Source organism: Salmo salar, chromosome 14 (genome assembly GCF_965601325.2).
Source record: "Salmo salar chromosome 14, fSalSal1, whole genome shotgun sequence".
In the NCBI taxonomy this organism is placed as follows: domain Eukaryota; kingdom Metazoa; phylum Chordata; class Actinopteri; order Salmoniformes; family Salmonidae; genus Salmo; species Salmo salar.
The window spans coordinates 101,213,461-101,235,396 of NC_138304.1; the positions used below are offsets into that span (position 1 = coordinate 101,213,461).

Here is a 21,936-nt window from a genome sequence, read left to right on the forward strand (position 1 = left end):
ACTAGCTAGGACAGGGATAAGGATATGGATAGCCTAGATGTCACTAGCTAGGACAGGGATAAGGATACGAATAGATGTCACTATCTAAGACAGGGAGAAGGATATGGAGAGCCTAGATGTCACTAGCTAGGACAGGGATAAGGATATGGAGAGCCAAGATGTCACTAGCTAGGACAGGGATAAGGATATGGATAGCCTAGATGTCACTAGCTAGGACAGGGATAAGGATACAAATAGATGTCACTATCTAAGACAGGGAGAAGGATATGGAGAGCCTAGATGTCACTAGCTAGGACAGGGATAAGGATATGGAGAGCCTAGATGTCACTAGCTAGGCCAGGGATAAGGATATGGAGAGCCTAGATGTCACTAGCTAGGCCAGGGATAAGGATATGGAGAGCCTAGATGTCACTAGCTAGGACAGGGATAAGTATAGACGAAGCAAAGTTTGGACATTTCAAAGTATGCGGCGTTCGTCTCGCAACGGATCCTTCAACCGCATTTAGTTTCCACGCTGTTGTGGACGTCCCCATTGAAATGCATGACATCTGGCGCAACATAATGGAGTGCTTATGGGAAATGTGAACGAGAATTCAGTCTCCGCCTGTTGTTTACGAAGCATGTGACAAATAAAATGTTATTTGATTTTATCATAGCCCCTCCTCTCTCTCTCTCTCTCTCTCTCTGCTCTCTCTCTCTCTCTCTCTCTCTCTCTCTCTCTCTCTCTCTCTCTCTCATTCCCTCTCTCTCTCTCTCTCTCTCTCTCTCTCCCTCTCAACTAGGCCTCCATAACATTCATCATAGCTTGTCTGACAGCAACACTTAAAGATGGTTTATAGGCGGTTTTGTTTTATTGACTTTGGTGACCCCCTATGAAATCATCTGATATATTTAAAAGCCTCCTGCACTGTCAAGCCATTTTAAAATAGTCTACATCAGAGAATTAACAGGATTTTATATTTATAAAGTGTTTTTCTCTAGCCTATTCATATGAATAATGGAAAGTCTATGCCGCTCTCTGCGAAGGAAAGTAATTGTGCCGTTCCAGTCCAGATGAGTCTTTACGATGCCACTGATACTTCATCCAAATATTTAACAGCTGCTTGTAGAATTCTTAACATTCAGAGCATTCTAAAAATCCTGAAAGTCAATGATAGTGCCTGTGCCTCTCGCTGTCTCTGCCCTTCACTCAGACAAGCAGTGGCGCTCAATCCTAAACAGTTGAAAATACAACTGTAGCCTATGCGTGTGTGTTGTCGGGTGAGCTCAATTTCATGCGTTTGGTCCCAGCTGCACAGTTCATGGAACGGAAACCCCTTGCACGGCCTCCCCTGGGTCAGTAGGAACAAGGGAGAGCAGCAACAGCATGTCAGTAGGAGGGTAAAACATTCTGCTGATGGTCTCGAAGGAATCTAGGGAGCTTCACTAGCAAGGCTTCATAAGCCCCAAACACGCCGCTGACTCAACAAGCCTCAAACACACCACTGACTCAACAAGCCTCAAACACACCACTGACTCAACAAGCCTCAAACACGACCCAAACACGCCACTGACTCAACAAGCCTCAAACACACCACTGACTCAACAAGCCTCAAACACGACCCAAACACACCACTGACTCAACAAGCCTCAAACACACCACTGACTGAACAAGCCTCAAACACACCACTGACTCAACAAGCCCCAAACACGCCACTGACTCAACAAGCCTCAAACACACCACTGACTCAACAAGCCCCAAACACGCCACTGACTCAACAAGCCTCAAACACGACCCAAACACACCACAGACTCAACAAGCCTCAAACACGCCACTGACTCAACAAGCCTCAAACACACCACTGACTCAACAAGCCCCAAACACGCCACTGACTCAACAAGCCTCAAACACGCCACTGACTCAACATGCCTCAAACACGCCACTGACTCAACAAGCCTCAAACACACCACTGACTCAACAAGCCTCAAACACACCACTGACTCAACAAGCCTCAAACACACCACTGACTCAACAAGCCTCAAACACACCACTGACTCAACAAGCCTCAAATACGCCACTGACTCAACAAGCCTCAAACATACCACTGACTCAACAAGCCTCAAACACACCACAGACTCAACAAGCCCCAAACACACCACTGACTCAACAAGCCTCAAACACACCACTGACTCAACAAGCCTCAAACACGCCACTGACTCAACAAGCCCCAAACACACCACTGACTCAACACAGCCTCAAACACACCACTGACTCAACAAGCCCTCAAACACACCCACTGACTCAACAAGCCTCCAAACACACCACTGACTCAACAAGCCTCAAACACACCACTGACTCAACAAGCCTCAAACACACCACTGACTCAACAAGCCTCCAAATCACAGCCACTGACTCAACAAGCCTCAAACACACCACTGACTCAACAAGCCTCAAACACACCACAGACTCAACAAGCCCCAAACACACCACTGACTCAACACGCCTCAAACACACCACTGACTCAACAAGCCCCAAACACACCACTGACTCAACAAGCCCCAAACACACCACTGACTCAACAAGCCCCAAACACACCACTGACTCAACAAGCCTCAAACACACCACTGACTCAACAAGCCCCAAACACACCACTGACTCAACAAGCCTCAAACACACCACTGACTCAACAAGCCTCAAACACACCACTGACTCAACAAGCCCCAAACACACCACTGACTCAACAGCCTCAAACACACCACTGACTCAACAAGCCTCAAACACACCACTGACTCAACAAGCCCCAAACACGACCCAAACACGCCACTGACTCAACAAGCCTCAAACACACTACTGACTCAACAAGCCCCAAACACACCACTGACTCAACACGCCTCAAACACACCACTGACTCAACAAGCCCCAAACATGACCCAAACACGCCACTGACTCAACATGCCTCAAACACACCACTGACTCAACAAGCCCCAAACACGACCCAAACACGCCACTGACTCAACAAGCCTCAAACACACTACTGACTCAACAAGCCCCAAACACACCACTGACTCAACAAGCCTCAAACACACTACTGACTCAACAAGCTCCAAACACACCACTGACTCAACAAGCCCCAAACACACCACTGACTCAACAAGTCTCAAACACATCACTGACTCAACAAGCCTCAAACACACCACAGACTCAACAAGCCCCAAACACACCACTGACTCAACAAGCCCCAAACACACCACTGACTCAACAAACCTGGCTGGTCTTTGCTCTTCCAACTGGTATTTGGAGTTCTTATTAATAACCAGCGTGCCAAATGAAACCCATCCCAAATGCCACCGTAATCCCTATATAGTGAACTACTTTTGACTAGGGCCCGTAGGGCACTGTGTAGGTGCAGGGAATAGGGTGTAATTTGGGACAAAGCCTAGCAGTCAGTTGAACTCTTGACCTCGCTCATAATTGGGCCCAATAATGTCACATTAGCTTTGTGTCTTCAACGTGGAATGGATTTAATGTGGACATGAGGAGGGGTTTTACAGTGGAAAGCGTGTCTTTCACGTGGAATGGATTTAATGTGGACATGAGGAGGGGCTTTACAGTGGAAAGCAATCAATTAATACACTAGATAGAGCAAGAGGATCATCGACTTCTCTCTACGTCCCAAATGGAACCCTATTCCCTATATATAGTGCACTACTTTTAACCAGGGCGCATAGGGGATCATAGGATTCTGGTCAGAAGTAGTGCACTATATAGGGAATAGGATGCCATTTGGGCCTGCCTCTAGGTAACGCTCTGTGATTATAGGCCACAGTAGTAGGGCAACACTGACTGTGGTTAAGTAAGGGAAAATCTGCTGCCTCGGGCCCCTGCTAACTCCATTTGTATGATTTGACAAATCAAACGAAATCAGGTTCCGCTGCATAATCATTTTGAAGTAATGTATCTCTCTGTGCCGTCGCCAGAATAGATTCCCAGTGAGCCTACTGTTTGGCCTGTTAGATGAAATATTAGCGATTTGATCCAGTGCCCTATCCAATGCTGTAGTCACAGTCCTGCGTCTCAAATGGCACCCTGTTCCCTATGTAGTGCACTACTTTTGACCAGGGCTCATAGGGTTCTGGTCAAAAGTAGTGCACTATATATGGAATATGGTCCCATTTGGTATACACAACACTGTCTGCTGCAGGTTTCCTCCCAACAGTGGATTCCCTCTCCCAAACAACCAAATTATTAATGATTGATTTAACCCGCAACCATTATTGTTTAAATTGAATATCTATTTTTCATTGACTGTAAGTTCAGAATTAAAATGAAGAAAGACCCCCACCATCATTTGTTAGGCTTGGATCAAAGACAGGAGATTGACTGTTTGGTGAGGAAATGTTGTCCCTGCTTTCAGGTTAGGTAAATAGGTTGCACTTTGGTCAAAAGTAGTGCACTATATAGGGAATAGGGTGCTTTTTGGGACTCCAAAAAAATGTGTTTCTCTCCCTGGGGAAAGGATTTCTCGGAGGACAAATCCAGGTGCCCTTGGGACGAGCGCCACCTTGTCTCTCTGTCTCTGGGCTCTCCTGTTTTCTGGTGTTGTTGAGTGTAAACGAGTGTGAAATGAATCACTGACCCTCTCAATCCCACGGTGCAGTCTAACATACAAATAGCACTTTAATGTAATGCCATATGTAATCGGTATACCTCAATCTCTACCTCTCTCCCTCTCTATTACCCCTCCATTGCTTTCCCACTCAACGTACCCAATCCCTTTATCCCATTCCCCCCCCTTTCCACCTCTTCCTCTCACCCATCCCCTCATCTTCTCATTCTTCCACATTCCCCCTCTATCCCTCTCCCTTTATTCCCCTGCTCTTTCCTTTGCCTGTATTCTCCCTCTATCCCTCTCCTTTATTCCCCCTCTATCCATCTCCTTTATTGCCCCTCTATCCCTCTCCTCCCCCTCTATTCCCCCTCTATCCCTCTCCTTTATCCCCTCTCCCTCCTGTCCCCTCTCCTTTATTCCCCCTCTATTCCTCTCCTTTATTCCCCTCTATCCCTCTCCTTTATTCCCCCTCTATCCATCTCCCGTATCCCCCTCCTCTATCCACCTCCCTTATTCAAATCAAATCAAATGTATTTATATAGCCCTTCTTACATCAGCTGATATCTCAAAGTGCTGTACAGAAACCCAGCCTAAAACCCCCAAACAGCAAGCAATGCAGGTGTAGAAGCATCTCTCTTATTCCTCCTCTATTTACTATTCCTCTGTTCCCCATGCAGCGTGATGGTTTACCCATTAAATAGTTTGGAGCATATATAGTCTGTCTTCCTCTATTCCCTACAGTGTGACCCTATATAGTCTGCCTTTCTGTCTTCCTCTGTTCCCTACAGTGTGATCCTATATAGTCTGCCTTTCTATCTTCCTCTATTCCCTACAGTGTGACCCTATATAGTCTGCCTTTCTATCTTCCTCTGTTCCCTACAGTGTGATCCTATATAGTCTGTCTTCCTCTGGTCCCTACAGTGTGATCCTATATAGTCTGTCTTCCTCTGGTCCCTACAGTGTGATCCAGGTGAAGCCACCAAGCTCCTGTATGACCTGCTGTACACTGAGCCCATCAAGATTGTCCTGATGCCCGGCTGCAGCTCTGTGTCCACTCTGGTGGCGGAGGCCGCTCGCATGTGGAACCTTATAGTGGTGAGTGTGGCTCTACTGTGTGTGTGTGGTGTGTGTGTGGTGTGTGTGACAGTCTATCAGTGATGCTAGATAGATACCACATCTATCTCCAACATTAGCTATATCATAACAATGTTCTTCAGTAAATCCTTATGACTGGGTCCCCTAATTCACTAAATGTGGAAAAAAATAAATAATCTGAGAGTCATGAGCCTCCAGCTTCAGTCAGAGGCTGTGTCCCAAATGGCAACCTGTTCTCTATGTAGTGCACTACTTTAGACCAGGGCCTTATGGGGATGATTGGAGAATAGGGTGCCATTTGGGACATTACCTCAGCCTCTAGTGTCATTCAGATAGCTAGCAGACTAATGGTGTCTAGAGGGAGGTTGAGTCAGAGCTAGCAGACTAATGGTGTCTAGAGGGAGGTTGAGTCAGAGCTAGCAGACTAATGGTGTCTAGAGGGAGGTTGAGTCAGAGCTAGCAGACTAATGGTGTCTAGAGGGAGGTTGAGTCAGTCAGTAGCTCAAGCAGACTAATGGTGTCTAGAGGGAGGTTGAGTCAGAGCTAGCAGACTAATGGTGTCTAGAGGGAGGTTGAGTCAGAGCTAGCAGACTAATGGTGTCTAGAGGGAGGTTGAGTCATAGCTAGCAGACTAATGGTGTCTAGAGGGAGGTTGAGTCAGAGCTAGCAGACTAATGGTGTCTAGAGGGAGGTTGAGTCAGAGCTAGCAGACTAGTGGTGTCTAGAGGGGGTTGAGTCAGAGCTAGCAGACTAATGGTGTCTAGAGGGAGGTTGAGTCAGTCATAGCTAACAGACTAATGGTGTCTAGAGGGAGGTTGAGTCAGAGCTAGCAGACTAATGGTGTCTAGAGGGGGTTGAGTCAGAGCTAGCAGACTAATGGTGTCTAGAGGGAGGTTGAGTCAGAGCTAGCAGACTAATGGTGTCTAGAGGGGGTTGAGTCAGAGCTAGCAGACTAATGGTGTCTAGAGGGAGGTTGAGTCAGAGCTAGCAGACTAATGGTGTCTAGAGGGAGGTTGAGTCAGTCATAGCTAACAGACTAATGGTGTCTAGAGGGAGGTTGAGTCAGAGCTAGCAGACTAATGGTGTCTAGAGGGAGGTTGAGTCATAGCTAGCAGACTAATGGTGTCTAGAGGGAGGTTGAGTCAGTCATAGCTAACAGACTAGTGGTGTCTAGAGGGAGGTTGAGTCATAGCTAGCAGAATAATGGTGTCTAGAGGGAGGTTGAGTCAGAGCTAGCAGACTAATGGTGTCTAGAGGGAGGTTGAGTCATAGCTAGCAGACTAATGGTCTCTAGAGGGAGGTTGAGTCAGAGCTAGCAGACTAATGGTGTCTAGAGGGAGGTTGAGTCATAGCTAGCAGACTAATGGTGTCCAGAGGGAGGTTGAGTCAGAGCTAGCAGACTAATGGTGTCCAGAGGGAGGTTGAGTCAGAGCTAGCAGACTAATGGTGTCTAGAGGGAGGTTGAGTCAGAGCTAGCAGACTAATGGTGTCCAGAGGGAGGTTGAGTCATAGCTAGCAGACTAATGGTGTCTAGAGGGAGGTTGAGTCAGAGCTAACAGACTAGTGGTGTCTAGAGGGAGGTTGAGTCATAGCTAGCAGAATAATGGTGTCTAGAGGGAGGTTGAGTCAGAGCTAGCAGACTAATGGTGTCTAGAGGGAGGTTGAGTCAGAGCTAGCAGAATAATGGTGTCTAGAGGGAGGTTGAGTCAGAGCTAGCAGACTAATGGTGTCTAGAGGGAGGTTGAGTCAGAGCTAGCAGAATAATGGTGTCTAGAGGGAGGTTGAGCAGAGTTAGCAGACTAATGGTGTCTAGAGGGAGGTTGAGTCAGAGTCGTAGCTAACAGACTAGTGGTGTCTAGAGGGAGGTTGAGTCAGAGTTAGCAGACTAATGGTGTCTAGAGGGAGGTTGAGTCAGAGCTAGCAGACTAATGGTGTCTAGAGGGAGGTTGAGTCAGAGTTAGCAGACTAATGGTGTCTAGAGGGAGGTTGAGCAGAGTTAGCAGACTAATGGTGTCTAGAGGGAGGTTGAGTCAGAGTCATAGCTAACAGACTAGTGGTGTCTAGAGGGAGGTTGAGTCAGAGTCATAGCCAACAGACTAGTGGTGTCTAGAGGGAGGTTGACTCAGAGTCATAGCTGAGCTCCAGGGAGTTGAGTGCCCTCCTCTGTAAGCTCTACTGGCACCTGACAGTGAAGCAGATACTTCAGATCCACTTGGCTAATGAAGGGAGGGAGGGGGACGGACGGACGGACGGACGGAGAGATGAGGGAGACAGTGAAGCAGACACCTCAGATCCACTTGGCTGAGGGAGAGAAGTGGTCCAAGGCCTCTGAACTAGGCACAGGAAAAGTGGGAGAGAGAGAGGGAGGGGCGTGGGATGGGTAGAGAGAGAGAGCGTGAGAGGGGGGAGATAGAGGGAGACAGGGAAGCAGACACCTCAGATCCACTTAGCTGTCAAGGAAGGAGAGGAGAGTGGAGTGTTTTGTCAGCCTAGAGGTAAGGGAAGTGTTCCAAGGCCTCTGAACAACAAGACCTGAATGCCAAATAAGAAGTGTCAAGGAGGTCAGAGGGAATAATAACATTGCTCTGCCGTCTCAGTGGTTGGGTTTCTAATGGCACCGTAGTGTACTACCTTTGACCAGGGCCCATACCATTTGCCTGTCACATTTGACAGCTAGTATTGCGCCCTGAATGATCGTGAAGTTTCCCAAATTACATGTTATGACAACTGTCCTGACTTGAAAAAAGCTTTTACCTATTACTGTATGTCTAGACTGCATCTAGACACCTTTATGGAGGGATACAGGAATAGCAGGCTGATATTTGGTAGCTATTATTGCACAGTATTTGTGTCACTCTCCACATTTAAAGTGTACTCTCACAGTAAAGGTTTGTAGACTAGATGCTGGTAGGGTATACGGCCATATTCCTTCATTTTTCATGAGGTGCTATTTTGGTGTCATAAAGAACTGTCTCCGTCGTTTCCCACATCAGATTTTTGACCCATATTCCTCTGCAGTGGCTGTGTCACCGTTCGATGTATGTTTGCGTCCCAAATTGCACCCTATACCCTATATAGTGCATTACTTTTTACCAGGGCCTATAGGGAATAGGGCTCATAAGGAATAGGGCCCATAGGGCTCTGGTCAAAAGTAGTGCACTATATAGGCAATTGGTGCCATTTTAACTTACCGGCTCACATTGCAGTTGATCAATGAAAATGTTTAATATTCTATCAGGACCTAATTTACTGGGATGTGGCTGAGGAATATTCTATCAGGACCTAATTTTCTGGGATGTGGCTGAGGGATATTATACCTGAACCTAATTTACTGGGATATGGCTGAGGGATATTCTAGCTGGACCTAATTTACTGGGCTATGGCTGAGAGATATTCTAGCAGGACCTAATTTACTGGGCTATGGCTGAGAGATATTCTAGCAGGACCTAATTTACTGGGCTATGGCTGAGAGATATTCTAGCAGGACCTAATTTACTGGGCTATGGCTGAGAGATATTCTAGCAGGACCTAATTTACTAGGCTATGGCTGAGAGATATTCTAGCAGGACCTAATTTACTGGGCTATGGCTGAGAGATATTCTAGCTGGACCTAATTTACTCTGATATGGCTGAGGGATATTCTAGCAGGACCTAATTTACTGTGATATGGCTGAGAGATATTCTAGCTGGACCTAATTTACTCTGATATGGCTGAGGGATATTCTAGCTGGACCTAATTTACTCTGATATGGCTGAGGGATATTCTAGCAGGACCTAATTTACTGTGATATGGCTGAGGGATGTTCTAGCAGGACCTAATTTACTGGGCTATGGCTGAGGGATGTTCTAGCAGGACCTAATTTACTGGGCTATGGCTGAGAGATATTCTAGCTGGACCTAATTTACTGGGCTATGGCTGAGAGATATTCTAGCAGGACCTAATTTACTGGGCTATGGCTGAGAGATATTCTAGCAGGACCTAATTTATTGGGCTATGGCTGAGAGATATTCTAGCAGGACCTAATTTACTGGGCTATGGCTGAGGGATGTTCTAGCAGGACCTAATTTACTGTGATATGGCTGAGGGATGTTCTAGCAGGACCTAATTTACTGTGATATGGCTGAGGGATGTTCTAGCAGGACCTAATTTACTGGGCTATGGCTGAGGGATGTTCTAGCAGGACCTAATTTACTGGGCTATGGCTGAGGGATGTTCTAGCAGGACCTAATTTACTGGGCTATGGCTGAGGGATGTTCTAGCAGGACCTAATTTACTGGGCTATGGCTGAGGGATGTTCTAGCAGGACCTAATTTACTGGGCTATGGCTGAGAGATATTCTAGCTGGACCTAATTTACTGGGCTATGGCTGAGGGATATTCTAGCAGGACCTAATTTACTGGGCTATGGCTGAGAGATATTCTAGCTGGACCTAATTTACTGGGCTATGGCTGAGGGATATTCTAGCAGGACCTAATTTACTGTGATATGGCTGAGGGATGTTCTAGCAGGACCTAATTTACTGTGATATGGCTGAGGGATGTTCTAGTAGGACCTAATTTACTGTGATATGGCTGAGGGATGTTCTAGCAGGACCTAATTTACTGGGCTATGGCTGAGGGATGTTCTAGCAGGACCTAATTTACTGGGCTATGGCTGAGGGATGTTCTAGCAGGACCTAATTTACTGGGCTATGGCTGAGGGATGTTCTAGCAGGACCTAATTTACTGGGCTATGGCTGAGGGATGTTCTAGCAGGACCTAATTTACTGGGCTATGGCTGAGGGATGTTCTAGCAGGACCTAATTTACTGGGCTATGGCTGAGGGATGTTCTAGCAGGACCTAATTTACTGGGCTATGGCTGAGAGATATTCTAGCAGGACCTAATTTACTGGGCTATGGCTGAGGGATGTTCTAGCAGGACCTAATTTACTGGGCTATGGCTGAGGGATGTTCTAGCAGGACCTAATTTACTGGGCTATGGCTGAGAGATATTGAACCAAACATCGTTTTGCTTCATTATGTTAACTACCCTTTCTTGTTTTCTTGTTTTGTCTTATTCTTTGGTTTGTTCTTCTTCCTCTGTCTCTTCTGTCTTTTCTGTCTCTTTATCCTTCTTACTTTTCTGTCAAATGTTTTCATAATGAGGACACCCTAACACTTTTCTATCTCCTCTCCTCATCTCTTCTCTCCTCAGTTATCCTATGGTTCCAGTTCTCCAGCTCTCTCCAACCGTCAGCGCTTCCCAACGTTCTTCCGTACCCATCCGTCTGCCACCCTCCACAACCCCACCAGGGTTCAGCTCTTTCAGAAGTGGAAATGGACTAAGATCGCCACCATCCAGCAGACTACGGAAGTTTTCACCTCGGTGAGTGACAGGCATCTTTAACATTTTTTTATTTATTTTTGTTGTATTTTACTGTTTTATAGACAGTGATAGTCTGAATGTAGAGGGGAGACAGATACAGAGGAGAACAGAGAGGAAGGGTTGAGATGGGATTCATAGCCATATCAGAATGGGCTTCTGTGGTCCAGAGTCTGTGGGGCTAATCACTCTACCAAAACCCTTTCTAACTAAGGCTGCTATTGACACAAGTTTTATGGACTTTGATGAAACACGAGCTTTCCGGGTTCCGATGGCATGCGTTGAAACGCGTGGCCTCATCGTGGCTTTCTTTTGCAAAATGACTATTAATTAACAGAGTTATTTTAAAAAATGATCAATAGTAAACACCATATTAAGGTGTGGGACATTCATTGTATGATAATTAAAAATACAAAACGAGCAGGTCTATTTCACTCCAGTGGACAGAATAATATGTCCCTCCACAGTTCACCTGTGGTAACATGACGGCTCTCAACTCCCGACGACAGAACGAGTTCCACCGACAGCCAATGGGATAGAGGTGTGACTCCATGACCTGGAAGCAGCGCGAGCTAAGTTAGAAAAGGGCAATCGATCCTAAAAGAGAAAACGGAATCACTTGAAAATCATTCCTGTAAATTCAATGTGCAGGTCAAAAGGACTTGAAACTGCCGTGGAGGCGGGCAAACCAACTTTTTTTCATGAGCAATCTTTCATGAGCAAACCAACTTTTTTTCATGAGCAATCTTTCATGAGCAAACCAACTTTTTTTCATGAGCAATCTTTCATGAGCAAACCAACTTTTTTTCATGAGCAATCTTTCATGAGCAAACCAACTTTTTTTCATGAGCAATCTTTCATGAGCAAACCAACTTTTTTCATGAGCAATCTTTTCTATGAGCTGTTCGGGCAGGAGAAGCTTGGTCCCATGCCGCTGATTAACATTGCACACTGCACGGGTCTTCTCCGGGAATCGCTCTCGTTTGAAGTGAAATGGCAAATTGTTCGCCTTGCAGTGGAATCGGGGGCTCTGACCTATGCGGAGAAGAGGGTCAGCATCCACCCAGATCTGAATGGCAAACTGCTAAAACAGAGGGTAACAGAGATGCCAGCTAAATCTGAGATGGGTTTCATCCACCCGGAAAAACTCATCTTGATCTTTCAGAACACAATGCTCCCAATAAAGCTCAAGACATTTTCCATAATCACATCAAGCCCAGACGAGTCGACAGATGGAGCCTCATTATGACTGGCACAATATTCAGATATGCTATCCATGCACAGTCACACAGCCTAGCCTATGGCTATAATGCTGCCCTCAGCATAAGCCAATGAGGAGCCCCCCGAAGTGGTTACAAGGACATTATTACTATTATTGCTGAGTATTGGACTTTGTTATTATTATACTGCCTATGGTCCAGGATATTAACGGTGATGATACCACACCAATTAACGAATAATGTCACACGGACTGAGGCTGCTTCCTGGTGGGGCTACAGAGCATTGAATTCCTACATGGGAAAATATGGCTATATAAATTGGAAGCTATTCCACCTACTATTTTTTGTTTGTTTGCTACAGCTAATGAGAGATGGCCAGTCTCATTAGGGCTACGACTGAATAGCAATTTTTTTATTTTGTTTATTGCTGTCTCCCTTCGTTTAGGGCAGGCTATTGAATGTATCTCCCAGGGAGGACTTGGCCAACAGGCCATGATTAATGATGGTTATGATCTAGATTATAAACTGTGTGGTCGAGCCCATGGGAGCCCTGATTGGCTGACAGCCGTGGTATATAAGACCGTATACCATGGGTATGACAAAACATTTATTTTTACTGCTCTAATTACGTTGGTAACCAGTGTATAATAGCAATAAGGCACCTCAGGGGTTTGTGGTATATGGCCAATATGCCACGGCTAAGGGCTTTATCCAGGCACTCTGCGTTGCGTCGTGCATAAGAACAGCCCTTAGCCGTGGTATATTGTCCATGTACCACACCTCCTCTGGCTTTATTGCTTCATTATAGAGTGCATTTCATGCACATACTTGCTTCTATTTTTTCGTGCATAGAGCACTTAAATGCCTACAGCTGCTAAAGTATCCATTTGACTGTTTAGGCATATCTGATACCCACCCTAACTCATCAAGTCTGATAGATACCCACCCTAACTCATCAAGTCTGATAGATACCCACCCTAACTCATCAAGACTGATAGATACCCACCCTAACTCAGATAGATACCCACCCTAACTCATCAAGTCTGATAGATACCCACCCTAACTCATCAAGACTGATAGATACCCACCCTAACTCATCAAGACTGATAGATACCCACCCTAACTCATCAAGACTGATAGATACCCACCCTAACTCATCAAGTCTGATAGATACCCACCCTAACTCATCAAGACTGATAGATACCCACCCTAACTCAGATAGATACCCACCCTAACTCATCAAGACTGATAGATACCCACCCTAACTCATCAAGACTGATAGATACCCACCCCAACTCATCAAGACTGATAGATACCCACCCTAACTCATCAAGTCTGATAGATACCCACCCTAACTCATCAAGACTGATAGATACCCACCCTAACTCAGATAGATACCCACCCTAACTCATCAAGACTGATAGATACCCACCCTAACTCATCAAGTCTGATAGATACCCACCCTAACTCATCAAGTCTGATAGATACCCACCCTAACTCATCAAGACTGATAGATACCCACCCTAACTCATCAAGACTGATAGATACCCACCCTAACTCATCAAGTCTGATACATACCCACCCTAACTCAGATAGATACGCACCCTAACTCATCAAGACTGATAGATACCCACCCTAACTCATCAAGACTGATAGATACCCACCCTAACTCATCAAGACTGATAGATACCCACCCTAACTCTGATAGATACCCACCCTAACTCTGATAGATACCCACCCTAACTCATCAAGTCTGATAGATACCCACCCTAACTCATCAAGACTGATAGATACCCACCCTAACTCATCAAGTCTGATAGATACCCACCCTAACTCAGATAGATACCCACCCTAACTCATCAAGACTGATAGATACCCACCCTAACTCATCAAGTCTGATAGATACCCACCCTAACTCATCAAGTCTGATAGATACCCACCCTAACTCATCAAGTCTGATAGATACCCACCCTAACTCAGATAGATACCCACCCTAACTCATCAAGACTGATAGATACCCACCCTAACTCATCAAGACTGATAGATACCCAACCTAACTCATCAAGACTGATAGATACCCACCCTAACTCATCAAGACTGATAGATACCCACCCTAACTCATCAAGTCTGATAGATACCCACCCTAACTCAGATAGATACGCACCCTAACTCATCAAGACTGATAGATACCCACCCTAACTCATCAAGACTGATAGATACCCACCCTAACTCATCAAGACTGATAGAGACCCACCCTAACTCTGATAGATACCCACCCTAACTCTGATAGATACCCACCCTAACTCATTAAGTCTGATAGATACCCACCCTAACTCATCAAGACTGATAGATACCCACCCTAACTCATCAAGTCTGATAGATACCCACCCTAACTCATCAAGACTGATAGATACCCACCCTAACTCATCAAGACTGATAGATACCCACCCTAACTCAGATAGATACCCACCCTAACTCATCAAGACTGATAGATACCCACCCTAACTCATCAAGACTGATAGATACCCACCCTAACTCAGATAGATACCCACCCTAACTCATCAAGACTGATAGATACCCACCCTAACTCATCAAGACTGATAGATACCCACCCTAACTCAGATAGATACCCACCCTAACTCATCAAGACTGATAGATACCCACCCTAACTCATCAAGTCTGATAGATACCCACCCTAACTCATCAAGTCTGATAGATACCCACCCTAACTCATCAAGACTGATAGATACCCACCCTAACTCATCAAGACTGATAGATACCCACCCTAACTCATCAAGTCTGATAGATACCCACCCTAACTCAGATAGATACCCACCCTAACTCATCAAGACTGATAGATACCCACCCTAACTCATCAAGACTGATAGATACCCACCCTAACTCATCAAGACTGATAGATACCCACCCTAACTCATCAAGACTGATAGATACCCACCCTAACTCTGATAGATACCCACCCTAACTCTGATAGATACCCACCCTAACTCATCAAGTCTGATAGATACCCACCCTAACTCATCAAGACTGATAGATACCCACCCTAACTCATCAAGTCTGATAGATACCCACCCTAACTCAGATAGATACCCACCCTAACTCATCAAGACTGATAGATACCCACCCTAACTCATCAAGTCTGATAGATACCCACCCTAACTCATCAAGTCTGATAGATACCCACCCTAACTCATCAAGTCTGATAGATACCCACCCTAACTCTGATAGATACCCACCCTAACTCATAAAGACTGATAGATACCCACCCTAACTCAGATAGATACCCACCCTAACTCATCAAGACTGATAGATACCCACCCTAACTCATCAAGACTGATAGATACCCAACCTAACTCATCAAGACTGATAGATACCCACCCTAACTCATCAAGACTGATAGATACCCACCCTAACTCATCAAGTCTGATAGATACCCACCCTAACTCATCAAGTCTGATAGATACCCACCCTAACTCATCAAGACTGATAGATACCCACCCTAACTCATCAAGACTGATAGATACCCACCCTAACTCATCAAGACTGATAGATACCCACCCTAACTCTGATAAATACCCACCCTAACTCTGATAGATACCCACCCTAACTCATCAAGTCTGATAGATACCCACCCTAACTCATCAAGACTGATAGATACCCACCCTAACTCTGATAGATACCCACCCTAACTCTGATAGATACCCACCCTAACTCATCAAGTCTGATAGATACCCACCCTAACTCATCAAGTCTGATAGATACCCACCCTAACTCATCAAGACTGATAGATACCCACCCTAACTCATCAAGACTGATAGATACCCACCCTAACTCATCAAGTCTGATAGATACCCACCCTAACTCATCAAGACTGATAGATACCCACCCTAACTCATCAAGACTGATAGATACCCACCCTAACTCAGATAGATACCCACCCTAACTCATCAAGACTGATAGATACCCACCCTAACTCAGATAGATACCCACCCTAACTCATCAAGACTGATAGATACCCACCCTAACTCATCAAGACTGATAGATACCCACCCTAACTCAGATAGATACCCACCCTAACTCATCAAGTCTGATAGATACCCACCCTAACTCATTAAGACTGATAGATACCCACCCTAACTCATCAAGACTGATAGATACCCACCCTAACTCATCAAGTCTGATAGATACCCACCCTAACTCATCAAGTCTGATAGATACCCACCCTAACTCATCAACACTGATAGATACCCACCTAACTCATCAAGTCTGATAGATACCCACCCTAACTCATCAAGACTGATAGATACCCACCCTAACTCATCAAGACTGATAGATACCCACCCTAACTCATCAAGTCTGATAGATACCCACCCTAACTCATCAAGTCTGATAGATACCCACCCTAACTCATCAAGTCTGATAGATACCCACCCTAACTCATCAAGACTGATAGATACCCACCCTAACTCAGTGTAGATACCCACCCTAACTCATCAAGTCTGATAGATACCCACCCTAACTCATCAAGTCTGATAGATACCCACCCTAACTCATCAAGACTGATAGATACCCACCCTAACTCATCAACTCTGATAGATACCCACCCTAACTCATCAAGTCTGATAGATACCCACCCTAACTCATCAAGACTGATAGATACCCACCCTAACTCATCAAGACTGATAGATACCCACCCTAACTCATCAAGACTGATAGATACCCACCCTAACTCATCAAGACTGATAGATACCCACCCTAACTCATCAAGACTGATAGATATCCACCCTAACTCATCAAGACTGATAGATACCCACCCTAACTCATCAAGACTGATAGATACCCACCCTAACTCATCAAGACTGATAGATACCCACCCTAACTCATCAAGTCTGATAGATACCCACCCTAACTCATCAAGACTGATAGATACCCACCCTAACTCAGATAGATACCCACCCTAACTCATCAAGACTGATAGATACCCACCCTAACTCATCAAGACTGATAGATACCCACCCCAACTCATCAAGACTGATAGATACCCACCCTAACTCATCAAGTCTGATAGATACCCACCCTAACTCATCAAGACTGATAGATACCCACCCTAACTCAGATAGATACCCACCCTAACTCATCAAGACTGATAGATACCCACCCTAACTCATCAAGTCTGATAGATACCCACCCTAACTCATCAAGTCTGATAGATACCCACCCTAACTCATCAAGTCTGATAGATACCCACCCTAACTCATCAAGACTGATAGATACCCACCCTAACTCATCAAGTCTGATAGATACCCACCCTAACTCAGATAGATACGCACCCTAACTCATCAAGACTGATAGATACCCACCCTAACTCATCAAGACTGATAGATACCCACCCTAACTCATCAAGACTGATAGATACCCACCCTAACTCTGATAGATACCCACCCTAACTCTGATAAATACCCACCCTAACTCATCAAGTCTGATAGATACCCACCCTAACTCATCAAGACTGATAGATACCCACCCTAACTCATCAAGTCTGATAGATACCCACCCTAACTCAGATAGATACCCACCCTAACTCATCAAGACTGATAGATACCCACCCTAACTCATCAAGTCTGATAGATACCCACCCTAACTCATCAAGTCTGATAGATACCCACCCTAACTCATCAAGTCTGATAGATACCCACCCTAACTCAGATAGATACCCACCCTAACTCATCAAGACTGATAGATACCCACCCTAACTCATCAAGACTGATAGATACCCAACCTAACTCATCAAGACTGATAGATACCCACCCTAACTCATCAAGACTGATAGATACCCACCCTAACTCATCAAGTCTGATAGATACCCACCCTAACTCAGATAGATACGCACCCTAACTCATCAAGACTGATAGATACCCACCCTAACTCATCAAGACTGATAGATACCCACCCTAACTCATCAAGACTGATAGAGACCCACCCTAACTCTGATAGATACCCACCCTAACTCTGATAGATACCCACCCTAACTCATTAAGTCTGATAGATACCCACCCTAACTCATCAAGACTGATAGATACCCACCCTAACTCATCAAGTCTGATAGATACCCACCCTAACTCATCAAGACTGATAGATACCCACCCTAACTCATCAAGACTGATAGATACCCACCCTAACTCAGATAGATACCCACCCTAACTCATCAAGACTGATAGATACCCACCCTAACTCATCAAGACTGATAGATACCCACCCTAACTCAGATAGATACCCACCCTAACTCATCAAGACTGATAGATACCCACCCTAACTCATCAAGACTGATAGATACCCACCCTAACTCAGATAGATACCCACCCTAACTCATCAAGACTGATAGATACCCACCCTAACTCATCAAGTCTGATAGATACCCACCCTAACTCATCAAGTCTGATAGATACCCACCCTAACTCATCAAGACTGATAGATACCCACCCTAACTCATCAAGACTGATAGATACCCACCCTAACTCATCAAGTCTGATAGATACCCACCCTAACTCAGATAGATACCCACCCTAACTCATCAAGACTGATAGATACCCACCCTAACTCATCAAGACTGATAGATACCCACCCTAACTCATCAAGACTGATAGATACCCACCCTAACTCATCAAGACTGATAGATACCCACCCTAACTCTGATAGATACCCACCCTAACTCTGATAGATACCCACCCTAACTCATCAAGTCTGATAGATACCCACCCTAACTCATCAAGACTGATAGATACCCACCCTAACTCATCAAGTCTGATAGATACCCACCCTAACTCATCAAGTCTGATAGATACCCACCCTAACTCATCAAGTCTGATAGATACCCACCCTAACTCTGATAGATACCCACCCTAACTCATAAAGACTGATAGATACCCACCCTAACTCAGATAGATACCCACCCTAACTCATCAAGACTGATAGATACCCACCCTAACTCATCAAGACTGATAGATACCCAACCTAACTCATCAAGACTGATAGATACCCACCCTAACTCATCAAGACTGATAGATACCCACCCTAACTCATCAAGTCTGATAGATACCCACCCTAACTCATCAAGTCTGATAGATACCCACCCTAACTCATCAAGACTGATAGATACCCACCCTAACTCTGATAAATACCCACCCTAACTCTGATAGATACCCACCCTAACTCATCAAGTCTGATAGATACCCACCCTAACTCATCAAGACTGATAGATACCCACCCTAACTCTGATAGATACCCACCCTAACTCTGATAGATACCCACCCTAACTCATCAAGTCTGATAGATACCCACCCTAACTCATCAAGTCTGATAGATACCCACCCTAACTCATCAAGACTGATAGATACCCACCCTAACTCATCAAGACTGATAGATACCCACCCTAACTCATCAAGTCTGATAGATACCCACCCTAACTCATCAAGACTGATAGATACCCACCCTAACTCATCAAGACTGATAGATACCCACCCTAACTCAGATAGATACCCACCCTAACTCATCAAGACTGATAGATACCCACCCTAACTCAGATAGATACCCACCCTAACTCATCAAGACTGATAGATACCCACCCTAACTCATCAAGACTGATAGATACCCACCCTAACTCAGATAGATACCCACCCTAACTCATCAAGTCTGATAGATACCCACCCTAACTCATTAAGACTGATAGATACCCACCCTAACTCATCAAGACTGATAGATACCCACCCTAACTCATCAAGTCTGATAGATACCCACCCTAACTCATCAAGTCTGATAGATACCCACCCTAACTCATCAAGTCTGATAGATACCCACCCTAACTCTGATAGATACCCACCCTAACTCATAAAGACTGATAGATACCCACCCTAACTCAGATAGATACCCACCCTAACTCATCAAGACTGATAGATACCCACCCTAACTCATCAAGACTGATAGATACCCAACCTAACTCATCAAGACTGATAGATACCCACCCTAACTCATCAAGACTGATAGATACCCACCCTAACTCATCAAGTCTGATAGATACCCACCCTAACTCATCAAGACTGATAGATACCCACCCTAACTCATCAAGACTGATAGATACCCACCCTAACTCTGATAAATACCCACCCTAACTCTGATAGATACCCACCCTAACTCATCAAGTCTGATAGATACCCACCCTAACTCATCAAGACTGATAGATACCCACCCTAACTCTGATAGATACCCACCCTAACTCTGATAGATACCCACCCTAACTCATCAAGTCTGATAGATACCCACCCTAACTCATCAAGTCTGATAGATACCCACCCTAACTCATCAAGACTGATAGATACCCACCCTAACTCATCAAGACTGATAGATACCCACCCTAACTCATCAAGTCTGATAGATACCCACCCTAACTCATCAAGACTGATAGATACCCACCCTAACTCATCAAGACTGATAGATACCCACCCTAACTCAGATAGATACCCACCCTAACTCATCAAGACTGATAGATACCCACCCTAACTCAGATAGATACCCACCCTAACTCATCAAGACTGATAGATACCCACCCTAACTCATCAAGACTGATAGATACCCACCCTAACTCAGATAGATACCCACCCTAACTCATCAAGTCTGATAGATACCCACCCTAACTCATTAAGACTGATAGATACCCACCCTAACTCATCAAGACTGATAGATACCCACCCTAACTCATCAAGACTGATAGATTCCCACCCTAACTCATCAAGACTGATAGATACCCACCCTAACTCATCAAGTCTGATAGATACCCACCCTAACTCATCAAGTCTGATAGATACCCACCCTAACTCATCACGACTGATAGATACCCACCCTAACTCATCAACACTGATAGATACCCACCTAACTCATCAAGTCTGATAGATACCCACCCTAACTCATCAAGACTGATAGATACCCACCCTAACTCATCAAGACTGATAGATACCCACCCTAACTCATCAAGTCTGATAGATACCCACCCTAACTCATCAAGTCTGATAGATACCCACCCTAACTCATCAAGTCTGATAGATACCCACCCTAACTCATCAAGTCTGATAGATACCCACCCTAACTCATCAAGACTGATAGATACCCACCCTAACTCAGTTAGATACCCACCCTAACTCATCAAGTCTGATAGATACCCACCCTAACTCATCAAGACTGATAGATACCCACCCTAACTCATCAACTCTGATAGATACCCACCCTAACTCATCAAGTCTGATAGATACCCACCCTAACTCATCAAGACTGATAGATACCCACCCTAACTCATCAAGACTGATAGATACCCACCCTAACTCATCAAGACTGATAGATACCCACCCTAACTCATCAAGACTGATAGATACCCACCCTAACTCATCAAGACTGATAGATATCCACCCTAACTCATCAAGACTGATAGATACCCACCCTAACTCATCAAGACTGATAGATACCCACTCTAACTCATCAAGTCTGATAGATACCCACCCCAACTCATCAAGACTGATAGATATCCACCCTAACTCAGATAGATACCCACCCTAACTCATCAAGTCTGATAGATACCCACCCTAACTCATCAAGTCTGATAGATAC

General features: G+C 45.0%; 1 protein-coding gene across 1 annotated transcript in view; it reads left to right on the forward strand.

The window, feature by feature from the left end:
* LOC106570681 (gamma-aminobutyric acid type B receptor subunit 1) overlaps nt 1-21,936 on the forward strand; it is a 123,651-nt gene that overhangs the window by 9,986 nt on the left and 91,729 nt on the right. Inside the window, exons 2-3 of the mRNA XM_082961357.1 lie at nt 5,550-5,684; nt 10,880-11,050. Of these exons, the coding sequence (XP_082817483.1) occupies nt 5,550-5,684; nt 10,880-11,050 (306 nt within the window). The remainder of the gene's footprint in view (nt 1-5,549; nt 5,685-10,879; nt 11,051-21,936) is intronic.